General features: G+C 43.1%; 1 protein-coding gene across 3 annotated transcripts in view; it reads right to left on the bottom strand.

Moving 5' to 3' along the window:
• The window catches only part of LOC137372320 (receptor tyrosine-protein kinase erbB-4-like), a 1059900-nt gene that overhangs the window by 366137 nt on the left and 677341 nt on the right, over positions 1-16422 (bottom strand). For all 3 annotated transcript variants that reach the window (XM_068036154.1, XM_068036155.1, XM_068036157.1), the window contains exons 12-14: positions 15009-15208; positions 11210-11342; positions 3016-3109 (exon numbers count right to left, since the gene is read on the bottom strand). In XM_068036154.1, coding sequence (XP_067892255.1) covers positions 3016-3109; positions 11210-11342; positions 15009-15208 — 427 coding nt within the window. The remainder of the gene's footprint in view (positions 1-3015; positions 3110-11209; positions 11343-15008; positions 15209-16422) is intronic.

The raw sequence follows: 16422 nt of genomic DNA, 5'->3' as shown, positions 1-16422 counted from the left end.
ATCACTTTGCAATTTCTAATTGATGTGAACTCACCTTCCTTTCCCAGTAATGACATTGCATCGACTAATTCATATAGTCTGTGAATATCTGAATCTCCTGGCGATGCATTTACTCAACCGCTTACCCTTCCCTGACCCATTTTCATTTATCAGGGAGCTTGTTTTACAAACACTGATCATAGCGCATAGGAATTAGTTAATGGACAATTATCTGTGTGAGGCAGGATCTTTGCTTGGTGACTAACTCATTGCTCTTATGTTCAACCCATGTTGTTTCATAAAATCTCCAGAACAAAGTGGTTATTGGCTAGCAGCGTTCGTATCAAAAGGCTTTCACTATAAACTCTTCCAATTGTACTTTGCAGATAAATTAGCTGTGCCAGTAAATTTTGGTGGGGTTCACAAGGCTAATAGAGTCTCTGGATTAACCTATCTGAAGTCTACTCCAAATGAAAACAATATGGCACGGTGCTTATTAATGAGAACCCCTTTTGCGAGACTTTTAAAACAAGGTGAAACATCAATGAAATGATAGAATTACATTTTCTGTGTGACCCATGCTTCCTGAAGCTTATGATAAGTGTAAGTCAATGGAAAGTGCATCAGTCAACGTTCTGCAGATATCAGATGGTTTAGGCTTTGTTACCTTTGGAGCTCTGGTATGGAAAATGGAGCTGAAGCAATCGTGTCTGTTGTATGATCACTTCAAAAGTGATGTCCCTTCCAGAGCTCAGTATGCTACTGAACTAAGTACCAGGACATAGTCATGTGACTATAAGTCATAGTCACTGTGCAACTGTAACACCCTAATCAAAGGTTCTGTACAGTTTGCTTTGTATTGTATATACTAGTTTAGCTCTATGTGTGCCTGCAGCACGGTATTTGTTATGACTTTTCTATTTGTGGTTTGAAACTAGTTTTAAAACTTGTTCTAATAACTGCACTGTTTCCACGTTAAGAAATTCTCTTTTATTTAGAATAGCTGCTTTGATGGAGAGTAACAGATGCTTGTCAACGTTCTCGGTTTATTTTACTTTCAGCACTTCAGCCTGTATGTTTACACAGTTGTTCGACAGACAGTTCAAGGTTTCACCCTTTGCTTATTTTTGCTGGAGTTTATTTATCTTCTTCACAGTCGAATGGTTTAATGATTTTTCAGCTTGAATGCTTCTATGGATACTCTGCAGCTTTCGGGGGTTTCCGTGCTTTTTTTTTTGGATACCTCCTCTAATGGCGCCGACCTCCATCAGCCTGAGAGAGGAATTGGGTTTTCCCCGTTTTTTTCTCTCTCCCACGGAGGCTTTAAAAAAAATCAATTTTTAGCCACTTGAAAACTTTTTTTAAAAAAAAGAGGGATTTCTTGATCGTCAGCACAATGACTCAGCGGATCAAAGGAATTTATTTGTGGCCTGGCATTCAGTGCTCCATCTCACACGGTTGGAGGTAAGTTTTTTCTTCTTTCCACTGTTTCAGCCAGTATTACTTTCACTCTTTTCTGGTACTTGTTTTAAAGTTTCTTCACTTGTTTACTGTTTTGCCTGTGGTCTTCAAGGTTATAGCTGGTCTTTTCACCACAGCTGCCATCATGTCATGTGTTCTTTGTGTGATGTTAAGCAACACAATGAGGTGTGTGGATTCCAGTGCCTTGAAGGTCTCTAACAGGTTTATTAACAGCGAAACTAGTATACACAATACCGAGCAGACTATGTACAAAACCTTTGTCTAGGGTGTTACAGTTGCAGAGTGACTATGGCTTCTAGTCGCATTACTTTTTTTAATTCATTCATGGGATGTGAGCGTCACTGGCTAGGCCAACATTTATTGCCCATCCCTCATTGCCCTTGAGAAGGTGGTGAGCTGCTTTCTTGAACCGCTGCAGTCCATGTGGGGTAGGTACACCAACAGTGCTGTTCGGAAGGGAGTTCCAGGATTTTGACCCAGCGACAGTGAAGAAGCAGTAGTATATTTCCAAGTCAGAATGGTGTGTGGCTTGGAGGGGAACTTGCAGGTGGTGATGTTCCCATGCATCTGCTGCCCTTGTCCTTCTAGGTGGTAGAGGCTGCGGGTTTGGAAGGTGCTATGTAAGGAGCCTTCGTCTTAGTACTTAGCTCATTCGCATACTGAGTTTTTAAAGGGACATCACTCTTGAAGTGATCATTCAACAGTGTCTATGCTTGATCACCAAAAGCCAAACAAAGTATTGAGGACACAGAGTTGTTAGATGATAGAGATGGTATGGTAAAGGAATAGGGCACGAGGCTGATCCTTTCCACTGCAGTCTTGATGTATGAGACAAGACATTGAACAATGTAGACCAGGTAAATCCACAACACTACTTTGGGGCATATCAAGGCAAGACAACAAGAGACCATAGGTTATAGCTGATGAAAAGTCAATTTAGGATAAGCGTGAGGAAGTACTTCTTCATCCAAAGATTAATCAACACTTGGAATGGTTCACCAGGTAGGGTAGTGGAGGTAAACGCCTGGGATTGTACAATTAAGAGCTTGTGACTAAAGCAAAAAACATGCCAGCTTTCACGAATAGGTTAGGTAGGTGGTTGAAGTAAAAGGGGATAAAGGACTATGGGAACAGGACTGGCACAAAGGACTTTTGCTCATGGAAATGACAAATACCAACTTGGACTGGTTGGACTGTAAAGCCGGTTTCTTGTAGTAACTACTGTGCAATTCTATATCTACACATAGCCTTTCTCATCTGCATTTACCTTGCGCACTTGTCCTCATGTGATTCTTCTTTACTATTTATGTACCTCAATTCTTTGGTACATAGCAACATTGCTTGGGGAACAAGCGGAGAAATGCAGTTCATCTTATCAGCCCAAATAACATAAAGGAAGTGTTCATACACGTTTGCAAAATGTAGCATGTGAACATTTCCAACAACATGATATAAGAGTAAATGGAAACCCCACATTTTGCATTATGTCCATTTCATTTATACAAATGACCACCTGCAGTCAGATGTCATTGAGATGTGAAAACGGCTCCTTACCGTTCCATGACATGTCAACACATCTTCATCCATTTTCTCACACTGCTCATCACATTCCATGCAGACAGTGCCATTTGCAAATTCTCGAAAATCCCTGAATAAAATTTAAGCTCAGCGTTATGAGGTGCACTTTAGAAGGTTTTGCATGTCACATTTTAATTTTAACAGCCTTTATGTTTTTAACATTAAAATATAAGCTGACAGCATTTAACTGGGAGTAACCGTGTAGAAATGCAGCAAGACCTGGACAATATCCAGACTTGGGCTGATAAGTGGCAAGTAACATTCGCACTAAACAAGTGCCAGGTAATGACCATCTCCAGCAAGAGAGAATCTAACCATCTCCCTTTGACATTCAATGACATTACGATTGCTGAATCCTCCACTATCAACATTCGGGGGGTTACCATTGACCAGAAATTGAACTGGAGTAGCCATATAAATACCATGGCTACAAGAGCAGGTCAGAGGCTAGGAATCCTGCTGCGAGTAACTCACCTCCTGACTCCCCAAAGTCCATCCACCATCTCCAAGGCACAAGTCAGGAGTGTGATGGAATACTGTCCACTTGCCTGGATGGGTGCAACTCCAACAACACTGACCACCTGCAAGTTCCCCTCCAAGCCACACACCATCCAGGACCAAGCAGCCCGCTTGATTGGCACCCAGTCCACAAACATTCACTCCCTCCACCACTGACACACAGTGGCAGCAGTGTGTACCATCTACAAGATGCGCTGCAGCAACTCACCAAGGCTCCTTAGACAGCACCTTCCAAACCTGTGACCTCTACCACCTAGAAGGACAAGGGCAGCAGATGCATGGAACACCACCACCTACAAGTTCCCCTCCAAGCCACACTCCATCCTGACTTGGAAATATATTGCCGTTCCTTCACTGTCGCTGGGTCAAAATCCTAGAACTCCCTTCCTAACAGCACTGTGGGTTTACCTACCCCACATGGACTGCAGTGGTTCAAGAAGGCAGCTCACCACCACCTTCACAAGGGCTATTAGAGATGGGTAATAAATGCTGGCCTAGCCAGCGATGTCCACATCCCATGAATTAATAAAAAAAACATTTGCAAGCCAAGAAGTGACAATGCAAATGTGCATGTTGTCAGGAAAACCCATAAGTCAAATGGGACATACCAATTTTATCGGTCGGAAACTTACATTAGACTTAGCACCAAAGAAAAATTACGGCACTGAAGGAGGCCATTCAGCCCATCGTGTCTGCGCCAGCCTTGGTGAGTTGCTGCAGTGCACCTTATAGATGGTACACACTGTTGCCTCTGTGTGTCGGTGGTGGAGGGAGTAAATGTTGTGAATGGGGTGCCAATCAAGCGGGCTGCTTTGTCCTGGATGGTGTGTGGCTTGGAGGGGAACTTGCAGGTGGTGAGGGTTGTTGGAGTTGCACCCATCCAGGCAAGTGGAGAGTTAACCATCACACTCCTGACTTATGCCTTGGAGATGGTGGACAGGCTTTGGGAGTCAGAAGGTCTAATCCAATCTAATCCCACATTCCAGCACCTGGTCCATAGCCTTGCAGGTTACAGCACTTCCGGTGCATGTCCAGGTACCTTTTAAATGAGTTGAGGGTTTCTGCCTCCACCACTGTTCCTGGCAGTGAATTCCAGACACCCACCGCCCTATCTACTCTATCTTGGCCCCTCATAATTTTGTACACCTCAATTAAGTCACCCCTCAGCCTCTTCTGTTCTAAGGAAAACAACCCTAGCCAATCCAATCTTTCCTCATAGCTGCAACTTTCAAGCCCTAGCAAGATTCTATTGAATGGAAAAATCCTACAAGTTAACTTTTGAAAAACTAGCAGCCAAGATGGCCACTGCAATTTACATTTGAAATACCAGGAGATTGGACTGGAGACAAAAAGCCTAACAGAAGCTCATCGAGGACAATGGCTTGCTCTCAGTGATTGAATTACCTAGAATGGCTTTATTAGCATGGCGGTCAAGGCCATTTTCACCCATTGATGTCGAAAGAGCCAACCCCTTCCAAGTGTGAATGGACATCCTGTGGCATGTAGCACTTTGAATTTCATTAGAAGATTCCAGAAAAAACCTCATTAGAAACAAAGGGGATTGATAGAACCATATGACGGCCGGCTCATCTCTGAAGAAACTGAAGTTTTGTGCCAGACAGCAGACAGGCAGTAACTGAGGATACAGCGGCAAAGATGGCAGCTTCTCCCCCTGTGTGTGTCTCTCTCTCCTCCCAGAAAATATCAAGAAATGAATCAGCTGCGACTGGGAACCACCCCCACCCCCCAAGCCTACAGACCGCTGCAGCCAGCAACCAGGGGAAGACAATCAACAACCAATTCTGCCTTCAGGAGCCCTGAGCAAAGCAAGCCAACCACAGTGAACGTGGGCCAGCGAGGACTTCAAGACTATAGCTTCAGCCGAGGACTACTGAATTTACAGACTGTATTTAAGATCCATTTATTCTGGACTTTAATCCAACCAGCAAATCTGTTTCTTTCTGTAATCTTTGTGTGTGCGACTCTCATGTGAATGTGTGTATGAACGTGTAGCGTTTTTTTTAGCAGTTTAAATCTTGTTAGAGTGTTAAGTATAATAAACTTACCTCTTGTTTAAATTCAAGAAAACCTGTCTGATTGGTTCTTTTGCAATCACGTTAGAGGAACAAGGTCAAACACTCACTGCGGTGGTAAGCACGACCACTGTTTGTAAAAGGGAATAAACCCTGTTGCAATCAAACGAGAGGAAGGGCGAAAGGGGAGCCTGAGACCCCCCCCCCCTCCTCACCTGACCGTAACAACGTGAGTATATGCTTCGAATCAGCAGAAACACAATAGAGTTTCCACAAAGGCAAGCAGCTTTTCAACCTGTCATCTCGAGCGACAGCTGGAGTCACTGTGGTGCATCTGCGAGGCTGAGAACTATGTGGATAGCATGTTTAGGGAGGTGGTCACACTGCAGGTTAAGAATGTACAGGCCGAGAGAGAATGGGTGACCGCCAGGCACTCTAAGAGAACCAGACAGGTAGTGCAGGAGTCCCCTGCGTCCATCTCACTAACCAACCGGTTTTCCATTTTGGATGCTGGTGAGGGCGATGTTTCCTCAGAGAAATGCAGCCACAGCCAATCTGTGGCACCACGGCCGGCTCAGCTGCACAAGAGGAGAGGAAAAAGAGTAGAAGAGCAATAGTGGTAGGGAATTCGATAGTTAGGGGAATAGGCTGGCTTTTCTGTGGCCATAGATATGACTCTAGAATGGTATATAGCTTCCTGGTGCAAGGGCCAAGGATGTCCTGTGCGGCTGCAGGCCATTCTTCTGGGGAAGGGGGAAAAGCCAGAGTCGTGGTCCACATCAGTACCAACAACATAGGTAGGAGGAGGGATGATGTCCCGAAAGCAGATTTTGGAGAACTAGGAAAGAGATTAAAAAGCAGAACCTCAAAGGCAGTAATCTCAAGATTCCTCCCAGTGGTACATGCCAGTGAGTACAGAAATAGGAGGATACAGCAAATGAATGAATGACTGGAGAGATAGTGCAGGAGGGACGGCTTTAGATTTCTGAGGCATTGGAACTGGTTCTGGCGCAGGTGGGACCTGTACAAGAAGGGTTGCACCTTAGCAGGACCAGGACTAACATCCTCACAGGGAGTTTTGCGAGTGCTGTAGGGGAGGGTTTAAACTAGCTTGGCCGGGGGGTGGGAACCTGAGAGGGATTTCAGATAGGACAGAAACAAAGCTGGTAATGATAAGAAGAAAAGGAGTAAGCGAAATTGAAAGGCAGTGGAAACAAAGGCCAGCATCAAATAAGGGCGGAATATGGAAAAATGTTAAAAAAAGCAAAATTAAAGGCACTCGATCCGCATGCATGCAGCATTCACGACAAGGTAGATGAATTGACAGCACAAATAAAATTAAACGGGTATGATCAAATTTCCATTACAGAGACGTAGCTGCAGGGTGACCAAAGCTGGGAACTGAATAGTCAATGGTATTCGACAGGATAGGCGAAAAGGAGGTGGGCTAGCACAGTTAATAACTGATGAGATCAGTACATTAGTGAGAGAGGATCATCGATCAGAAATTCAAGACGTAGAATCAGTTTGGCTGGAGCTAAGAAACAGCGAGGGGCAGAAAACATTGGTGGGAATTGTTTATGGGCCACCAAACAGTTGTGGTAACGTAGGGCACGGTAAAAATGAGGAAATTAGAGGTGCATGTAACAAGGGTAATACAGTAATACATGGTTTACAACAAATATACATTCCCTTGAGGCACAAAAACCCAACAGGAAAAGTGATCCAACCATGGCTAACAAGAGAAGTTAAAGATTGTATTAGATCAAAGGCTTATAAAGATGCCAAAAAGTCGTAAGCCTGATGATTGGGAGCATTTTAGAATTCAGCAAAGGAGGACCAAGAAACTGATAAAGAAAGGGAAAATAGAATATGGAAGAAAAGTACGAAGAAGCATACAAACAGACTGTAAAAGCTTCTATAGGTGTGCAGAAAATGGAAAGATTAGCAAAGACAAATGTGGGCCCATTACAGGCAGAGACAGGGGATTTAAAATGGGGAATAAGGAAATGGCAGAGAAACTAAACAAATACTTTGTGTCTGTCTTCACAGAGGAAGATACAAAAAATCTCCCAGAAATACTCGAAAACCAAGGGACTAGTGAGAATGGGGAACTGAAAGAAATTATTATTTGTAAAAAATAGTAGCCTGACAACACTAGTAGGGAAAATACTAGAATATATTATAAAGGTTGTGATAACTGGACACTTAGAAACTTCAGACACAAGTGCCCCCACTAGACATCAACCCAACATTCAGAGCCGGCGTTCCGATCTCTGCTTGCTCTCTGGAATGTGACCTAAGCCCAACTCTTCTGACTCAGAGGTAGGTACACCACCACTATATTGTAGTCAGTGCTTGCTGGGGCTGTCTGGAAAGGGGTTCGGTCATGCTTGTTTTACTGGGTGATGAGTCTTTTCCGCATAGTATCAAGGTGCACTTTAACCTGGAATTAGATGCTTTCAGCATGGCCTTTCAAAACCATCGCCAAACAGGGTAGTGAATGATCTATAGTGAACAGTAATACGAGGACTGGTCGGATTTCTCCATTCATCTCAGATACTTCCCCCTCTTCGTTACATAGTGCTGATCAGCCGCTTTCAGAAAATTTTAAGGACAGAATAAAGTGATTTCCTGTGGACACAGTTTCACTGGGAGTTTGTATTGTAATGAAAAAGTAATCGGATAAACAGCTGGAAATGTGTAGTCAAATTTCAGGAGATAATGTCACTGGTTCCAAATGTATCCAACAGCACTTTCTAAACAAATTACATTTCTGATGGGTTTTTTTGCAGAGTCAAATGATATTTAATAGGGAAGTATTACATTGTAACAAAGCTGCTTTAATTAAAGACAATGTGCCAATGTTTGAATTTGGGGCTCTATTTTCATGATAAATAATAATTGTTAATTTTTTTACTCCTACTAAGGGAAATGTATACTTCTAGCTTCACCTCTCTCTTTAAATTAATTCCATCATCTTCCTTTCATAATTAGTGGTTCTTAATTGTAAACAATCCATCCAGACTTTAACTAGAATCAAAGATGTGACAGCATATCAAATTGCACAAGCTTCATTTAGGCAAAATAAAACTGAGAAACAATTATTGTGCCACTACTTTCATTTTTTTTTAAAAGGATTGGGAGTGGAAGAAAAAAATCTTTTTTTTTTAAATGAGAAACCTTGATGAAGGGGTAAGTGAAGGAAAAGTCCGACAGTACTGGAAAAAGGTCCTTTGTGTAGGGAAATACCTGTTGTGCACATAGAGGCCCATACTGTAAGAAATAGACCACAATTCAAGAAAAGGCCCAATGTACAGGACACAGATCACTTCGCAAGGAAAAGCACATGGGACAGGTCAAAGGTCCATTCTATAGGTCGATGCCAGTAGTACAGGATGAGGCCCACAGTGGAAAGACTCACAGTGCTGGACAAGGTCCTTACAAGGACTCAGGATGTTGGATGAGGCTCATTGTGCACCAACATTGAAAACAGTGAAAGATGAAATAAAACAAGAACACATGAAAAAGTCCATTTGACCACTTGAGCTTGTCCCTTTACTTCTCCAAAATAAGAATTAATAGCTGGTGAGACATTAGGGTAGGTTTAAGAAAAAAAGGAGAGGGCAACAGGGGCCCAGGCAACTACCTCAGGACACTGAGGATCACTGCAGGATTTAGCAGCGTCCGTGAGATCTGGTAGTACAGGAGACTTCTGGTATAGATGTACAGAAGGGTAAAAAGACCTCAGCTATTGGGCATCACACTCTCCACACCAAGCATCACAAGGGTAACATCTCCCTGTGTCCAGGCACCATCATTTTCATGGAACCACTAACTACCAGAAACAGCCCAATTCCTCCAGCCGGAAATCCTGTGCCCTCTTGCTATTCTCCTATGACCGGAGGGAATGAGTGAGAACAAGTCCCCTTGCCTGGTGCTACCAACATCTTCTGTCAATATGCTTGTGTCTGGTAGCGGAAAACTGTCCTGACTCTGACTACATTGGGAGGAGAGGTCAACTGACAATATCTTTTACAGCTTTTTTTCCCCCTATTTCCTCCAGGAGACAATAACCTGGAAATTCCAGGGGTGGGGGGAGGGGGTGGGGGGGTGGGGGAGGGTGGTGGCGGTTATTATGTCAATCACCTGACATAATTTTGGCAGGAGATTGGTAGAGCTCCCAGAGAGATTGAGTGAATGGCTGAAATCGGCCACCTAATACAGCTGTGGTAGTGGGTCGCACTCTATCTGAGCCTGAAGGTTGTGGGCTCGAGACCCATTTCCAGAGACTTGAGCATACAATCTAGGCTGACACTTCAGCACAGTCATGAGGGAGCGCTACACTGCCTGAGGTGGTGGCTTTAAGTTGAGATGTTAAACTAAGGTAACGTCTGCTCTCTTGGGTGGATGTAAAAGATCTAATTTTTTTAGACACTATTTAGGCAGGGAAGTTCTTGGTGTCCTGTCGAACATTTATCCCTCAACCAACATCAAACCGATTATCTGATCATTTATAACACTGCTGTTTGCAGGACCCTGCTGTGTGCAAATTAGCTGCGGTGTTTCCTGCATTACAACAGTGACTAAACTTCAAAAGTACTTCATTTGTTGTTTGGCATTTCCTCTTTCGACCGCTCCAGTATCTGAATTGTCAGACTGCTTATCCGACATCCAGTCATGGAAGAGCAGAAATTCCCTCCAATTAAGTATTGGGAAGACTGAAGCCATTGTTCAGTCCACACCACAAACTCTGCCCCCTAGCCACTGACAGCATCCCTCTCCCTGGCAACTGTCTGAGGCTCTTTGCAACCTCGATGTCACATTTGACCCTGAGTTCAGCTTTCAACCGCATTTCTGCACTTTCACTGAGACCACCTGTTTCCACCTTGGTATCCTGTCTCTGCCTCAGCTCGTCTGCTGCTGAAACCCACATTCATGGCTTTGTTACCTCGAGGCTTAACTATTCCGATGCACGTCTGGCTGGTCTCCCACATTCTACCCTCTGTAAACTTGGGGTCATCCAAATCTCTGTTGCCCATGTCCTAACACTGTTCACCTATCACCTCTGTGCTTGCCGACCTACACCGTCTCCCGGTTAAACAATACCTCGATTTTAAAATTCTCATCCTTGTTTACAAATCCCTCCATGGCCTCGCCTGTCCTATCTCTGAACTCCTCCGGCCCTACAACACTCCATGATACCTGCACTCCTCTAATTTCGGCCTCTTGAGCATTCCTGAGTTTAACTGTTCCACTTCTGGCAGCCATACCTTCAGCTGTCCAGGCCCAAAACTCTGGAATTTCCTCCCTCAACCTCTCTGCCTCTTTCCCTCTCTTTCCTCCGTTAAGATGCTCCTTAAAACCTACCTCATTGACCAAGCTTTTGGTCATCTGTCCTAATATCTCCTTCTGTGGCTCGGTTTGTCATATTTTGTTTTATAATGCTCCTGTGAAGCACCTTGGGATGTTTTATTATGTTAACGGTACTAAATAAACACAAGTTGTTGTTGAGGTGTAAAATGCACTAAAAATGCAAGCTCTTTTCTTTTTCATTGCACGTTGACTTAACCAACTGAGCGACTGAGGCAGAAAGAATCCTTTTTTTGCAGACTTACCCTTCATACAAGTTACAGGATTCAATGCAGGTCCTGCCTCTACGGAAGAATCTGCATGACAGGCACTGGTTTGGGCCTGGACCCCAACAACCATCATCAGAGCACAGGACATCACACATCATCCTGTCAGAAGCTGAGAAAGAAACAAGAGTCTCACTCAATAAATCTGCCTAGTTACCAGCATTCATGACAATTAACTTTATAATCAGCCTTCACCATTAAGCAGAGTAGTATACACACTCCATGGGGCCTCCCCTTTAATGGAAAGACATGCCATGCCCTCTCTCTAGCATAACAACGTCAGAAGATCCAATCTACCGTTAATTCAAAATATTAGCTAACGAAAAGGTGTGGAATACAGATTGTGAGAAAGGTAAGGGGGCTGGAGCTGATAGGGAAGGCGCAGCATGAGAAGCCATGAGATACAACTTATATCTACGAGTGGCTGACCCATTAAATAACCCACAAAACCAGCAAAGTTGCAAGTTATGGTCAGGACTATGAGCAGCATAGAATTCCTGTTCCATTGTTCCTCATTATGAATTCTCTTTCTAACCACATAGTAACTAAAACAATAACAGAGAGACTGATTCCGAAGACAAACAAAATTGTTAACATCACTGCAAACTAGTTTTACTCGCAGAGCTGCTTCTTGTTGACTGGCATCTTAATCGGTCACTAATCATAAGCCAGACTAAATGGGGAGTAAAGCTAACGCTAAGGCGGAATGCATGGTACATTAAACTGGGTAGTTAAGTGGCAAATAAATTTTATCACAGATAAATGTGAGGGGATGCACATTGGTAGGAAAAACAGAAATGTCACCTAGGCCTTAGCAAATAAGAAACTGAACAGCACAGAACAGCAAAGAGGATCTCGCAGGCCAGCAAAGCAATTAAAAATGCCAACAAAGCACTGGAATTTACTTCTCTAGGTATCAAAGTTATGTTAAACTTGTATAGGACCTGGTCAGGCTACACAGAGTACTATGCACAGTTCAGATCTCCATGCTATGAGGACAGAGAAGCAATGGAGAAGTGCAAAATATATTTACAAGGATGGTATCAGAACTGAGAGATTACAGCTATTGGGATAGACTGAACAGGCTGGAGATTTATCCTTTAAAAAAGACTTTGAGAGGGCCTTAAAGACACCTTTAAAATAATGAATGGATTGGACAGGACAGTTGTGGAGAGAATGTTTTCACAGAGTTACAGATTTGTAAAAGGCAGATCATGCTTGACTAATCCAATTGAATTTTTTGATGAAGTAACAGAGAAGGTTGATAAAGGGAATGCAATACATGTTAACTATATGGATTTTAAGAAAGCATTTGATAAAGTACCACATAAAAGGCTGGTGAACAAAACTGGGGCTCATGGAATAGGAGGCTCAGTATCCATTGGATTTTTAAAAAAATGGCTTAAGGACAGAAAACAGTGAGTCATAATAAATGGTTGTTTTTCAGACTGGAGGATGGTAGACCATGGTGTTCCGCAAGGGCCAATGCTGGGACCACTAATTTTTTTACTTGATATAAATGACTTGATTCTTGGAATACAGAGTAGAATTTCAAATTTTGCTGATGAAACCAAACTTGGATGAGTGGCAAACAATGAGGATGATATGCACCACCTGCAACAGGACATAGATAGGCCAGCAGAATGGGCAGAAAAGTGGCAGATGCAATTTAATAAAAACAAGTGTGAGGTGATGCATTTTGGCAGAAGAAATAGGGAGAGGCAATATAGACTAAATGCACAGTTCTAAAGAACATGCAGGAACAGAGGGACTAGGGGTGCAGTTACATCAATCTTTGAACGTGAAAGAGTGGTTAGCGAAGCATATGGGATCTTGGGCTTCATAAATAGAGGCATCTATTCTGGTCACCACACTTTAGGAAAGATGTGAGGGTACTGGAGAGTGTGCAGAGGAGATTTACCAGAATGGTTCCAGGGATGGGGGATTTTAGTTATAAGGTTAGGTTGGAAAAGCTGGGGTTGTTCTCTTTGGAGCAAAGGAAATTGAGGGGAGATTTGACAGACGACAAAATTATGACAGGCTTAGATAAGTTAGACAAGGAAAAACTGTTCCCATTAACCGATGGTACAAGGACTAAGGGACACAGATTGACGGTTTTGGGCAAGAGATGCAGGGGGAATGTGAGGAAGTACATTTTTACACAGCGAGTGGTCACTTGATGGAAATAAACTTGTAGGGTTACGGGGATTGAGCGGGAGAGTGGGACTGACTGGATTGCTCCCAGAGAGCCAGCATTGACTCAATGGGCTGAATGGCCTCCTTCTGTGCTGTAAATGACTCTATGACTTGTGGGAGAATTAAAAACTGAAGACCATAAATACATGACAGTGACTGATAAATTCAACAGGGAAATAAGGAGAAATGTCTTTACTCAGAGTTAGAATGTGGAACTTGCCAGCACAGGAAGTGGTTGACACAAATAGCTTAGATACTTTCAAAAGGAAACTAGATGAGTACATGAGAGAAAAGGCCATAGAAAGATATTCTGAAAGACTGAGATGAGGTAGATAGAATGGGAGGAGATTCATGGAGGACTAGTTGAGCTGAATGACCTGTTTCTGTGCTGTACATATTCCCTTTCTGTGTAATGTAATGAAATATTTCATGTTGCTCATCACCTTCATGATCTCTATTCCATTTCAGCAAAGAAATGCTATCTACTGGTAATCTGTTGCAGCTTGAATTCTGATCACGTTACAGTGTCTACATCATTGTAACTATGCCACAAGGTGTATCGCACGCCAATTAAATTTATCAACTGGGTGTAACTAATGTTGCGGTTTTACACACTGACTATATTCTTGTATACAGTGACATTGGTCATTCCTGCAAGAGGTCCCCACATTTTCCACCATCCAGAATGAACCAATCCTGCCTATTGAAGAGTAATGTGATCTGGGAATCATGGAACTCTTGTTGTGATCTCACGTGTGATCATGTATATTCTCCTGTCTTTTCGGGTAGTGGATAGAAAGTGAGATGAGGCACAATTGTAAACCAATGAACTGGCTGGTCTTATATAAATTGCACAAAGGAATAGAATACATTCTTGACATCAATTTCCTCCTGCCTCTGGTTCCATGAAAATAATAAAAATACGAGTGCGGCAGTAAATTCTGTGGAAATAGACAATTTCAAGCTAGTTAATCTCAAGCTAAACGTCGCAACGCTAGAAAAATCAGAATAGTTAAATGGGGTCATACCTGGCATGGCTCTGTTTGGGTAGCCATTTACCAATTTAAAATCACCAAGGCTTTTGACTCAGTCTGCATTTGCTATCATAAGTAGCATTAAAAATTGACAAGACTTTGCTCAGACAATACCATCAAAACCCAATACACTACACTTGGTATCTGTCACCAAACACCCTGTCTTCGACACTGTGCCACGCTATATACCCTGGAAACAGAAATTGTGATCCTGTTCTAGTTTATCACTCCATTTTCAGTATAAACCACATTAAGATGCAATTGTTCATAAGGCACATCCCTTCATTCATATAACCCATAAAAAGATATTTTAAAGAACTGATATACAACAGGGTAGAGGGAGGTGAAGAGAAACACAGGGATTCATTTTAACTTAACTCGCTGGCCGGAAATCCCACAGAACATCCATATCATCTCCCACCCAATACAACTCAGGGGAGGTGTAAAATCAGTGTCGCACCTGATCCTGTCAATTTCCCAACAGGTGCATTCTGGTAAAATTGCTCCCACCCGCAGAGAATGTCCTTACACTGACTGGTGCTACTTACTGCAGTTCTGTGAATTTCTGTTGTTCTTTATGACTGGTTTCTGCAAACTGGTTCTGAAGAGCACGGTCCAGTTGACTGTGTGATAATAGCACAAGTTGGGGTTGTCGGACACATACACATTGCCTGCACTGATTTCCACCAGGGACTGGAAGTGAAGGGATGTTATCCACTGTTGCTTCAGAATCAGCAGGGAGATCCCACTGCGCAAGGGGGAAAAGAATATACTTTGTTAATTCGAACACACGGGCTGTTACACATCACATAGCATTCACTGCACCATTTCCCAAATTGTGGCCAGGTGCCTCGGTTTCCATTAGGAGGTACTGGGTGCACTGCCCATCATTTACCATCCCATGCGCATGATTCCTCAGCTGCTGCAGCCTGCGAGTGAGATTCTTCGCCAGTTGCATGCCTTCAGAAAACCAGAGTGCTTCTGTTTGCACTGCAATAGTCTGATCTCAGTTTTCCATTGTTGTAAATATCGTGCTGTTCAACAATAACATTCAATACAATGCTGCACTTTTCAAGCACCTAATGTCAGCATCAAGATCCCTTCTGCTCTGCCCCAAAGTCCCAGCAGTGAATGATCAGTGTCCAGTCCACTGCACTACTTTATTCTGGGGATGCAGACATCACTGCAAGGCTGGTATATATTGCCTATCCCTAGTTTCTCTGTGAAACTGGTGGTGGGCCTTCTTCTTGAACTGTTGCAATCCATGTGGTGAAGGTACTCCCACAGTGCTGGTAAGTAGGGAGTTCCAGGATTTTGACCCAGCGACAAAGATGGAACAGCGATATCGTTCCAAGTCAGGATGATGTGCGACTTGGAGGAGAACTTAGGAGGTTTGGAGCTGCTGCTGAAAGTAGCTTGGTATTGGTAGTTGTTACGACCAGGTGATAAAGAGGTCTAGGGTTCCCTTTCAGCCTTCACCTGGTCTTACTGTAACAGGGTTTTATACCCCTTGGTGAATCCTTTTTCACCACTTTCCAATTATAAGACAAAGAAACAAGCACAAACAGGCTTTCTTAGATTTAAAGAAGAAAGGTGAAATTTTATTAAGCTTTAAACTCTAACTCAGTTGACACCTACGGATACACAACGCGCCCATGCTGGCATGCATATACGATACACACATGCAAATAGAGACAGAAAAGAGAAGAAAAATTAAAGTGGAAAGGTTTGAGGCAATATCTGAAGAGTTTTTGTTATGAGTCTTCGCACTCACTGTAGAGTCCTTGATTGTAGGTAGCTCTTGCTTTTCGTTGGGGCCCAGTATTCTTCTTAAACCTTGTTCGCTGTAGGAGACTTTTCTCTCTTGGGGTTCATGTGTCTTCAGTGGATTCCGTTCCGTGAGAAAGAGATGGGAGCAGCCAAGAGGCGCTGTGGCGAGCCAGCCAGGAGAGCTCTTTTCAA

The sequence above is a fragment of the Heterodontus francisci genome, chromosome 7 (assembly GCF_036365525.1).
Source record: "Heterodontus francisci isolate sHetFra1 chromosome 7, sHetFra1.hap1, whole genome shotgun sequence".
Classification (NCBI taxonomy): Eukaryota; Metazoa; Chordata; class Chondrichthyes; order Heterodontiformes; family Heterodontidae; genus Heterodontus; species Heterodontus francisci.
The sequence above is the reverse complement of the archived record's forward strand: the minus strand, read 5'-3'. Positions and strand labels throughout refer to the sequence as shown.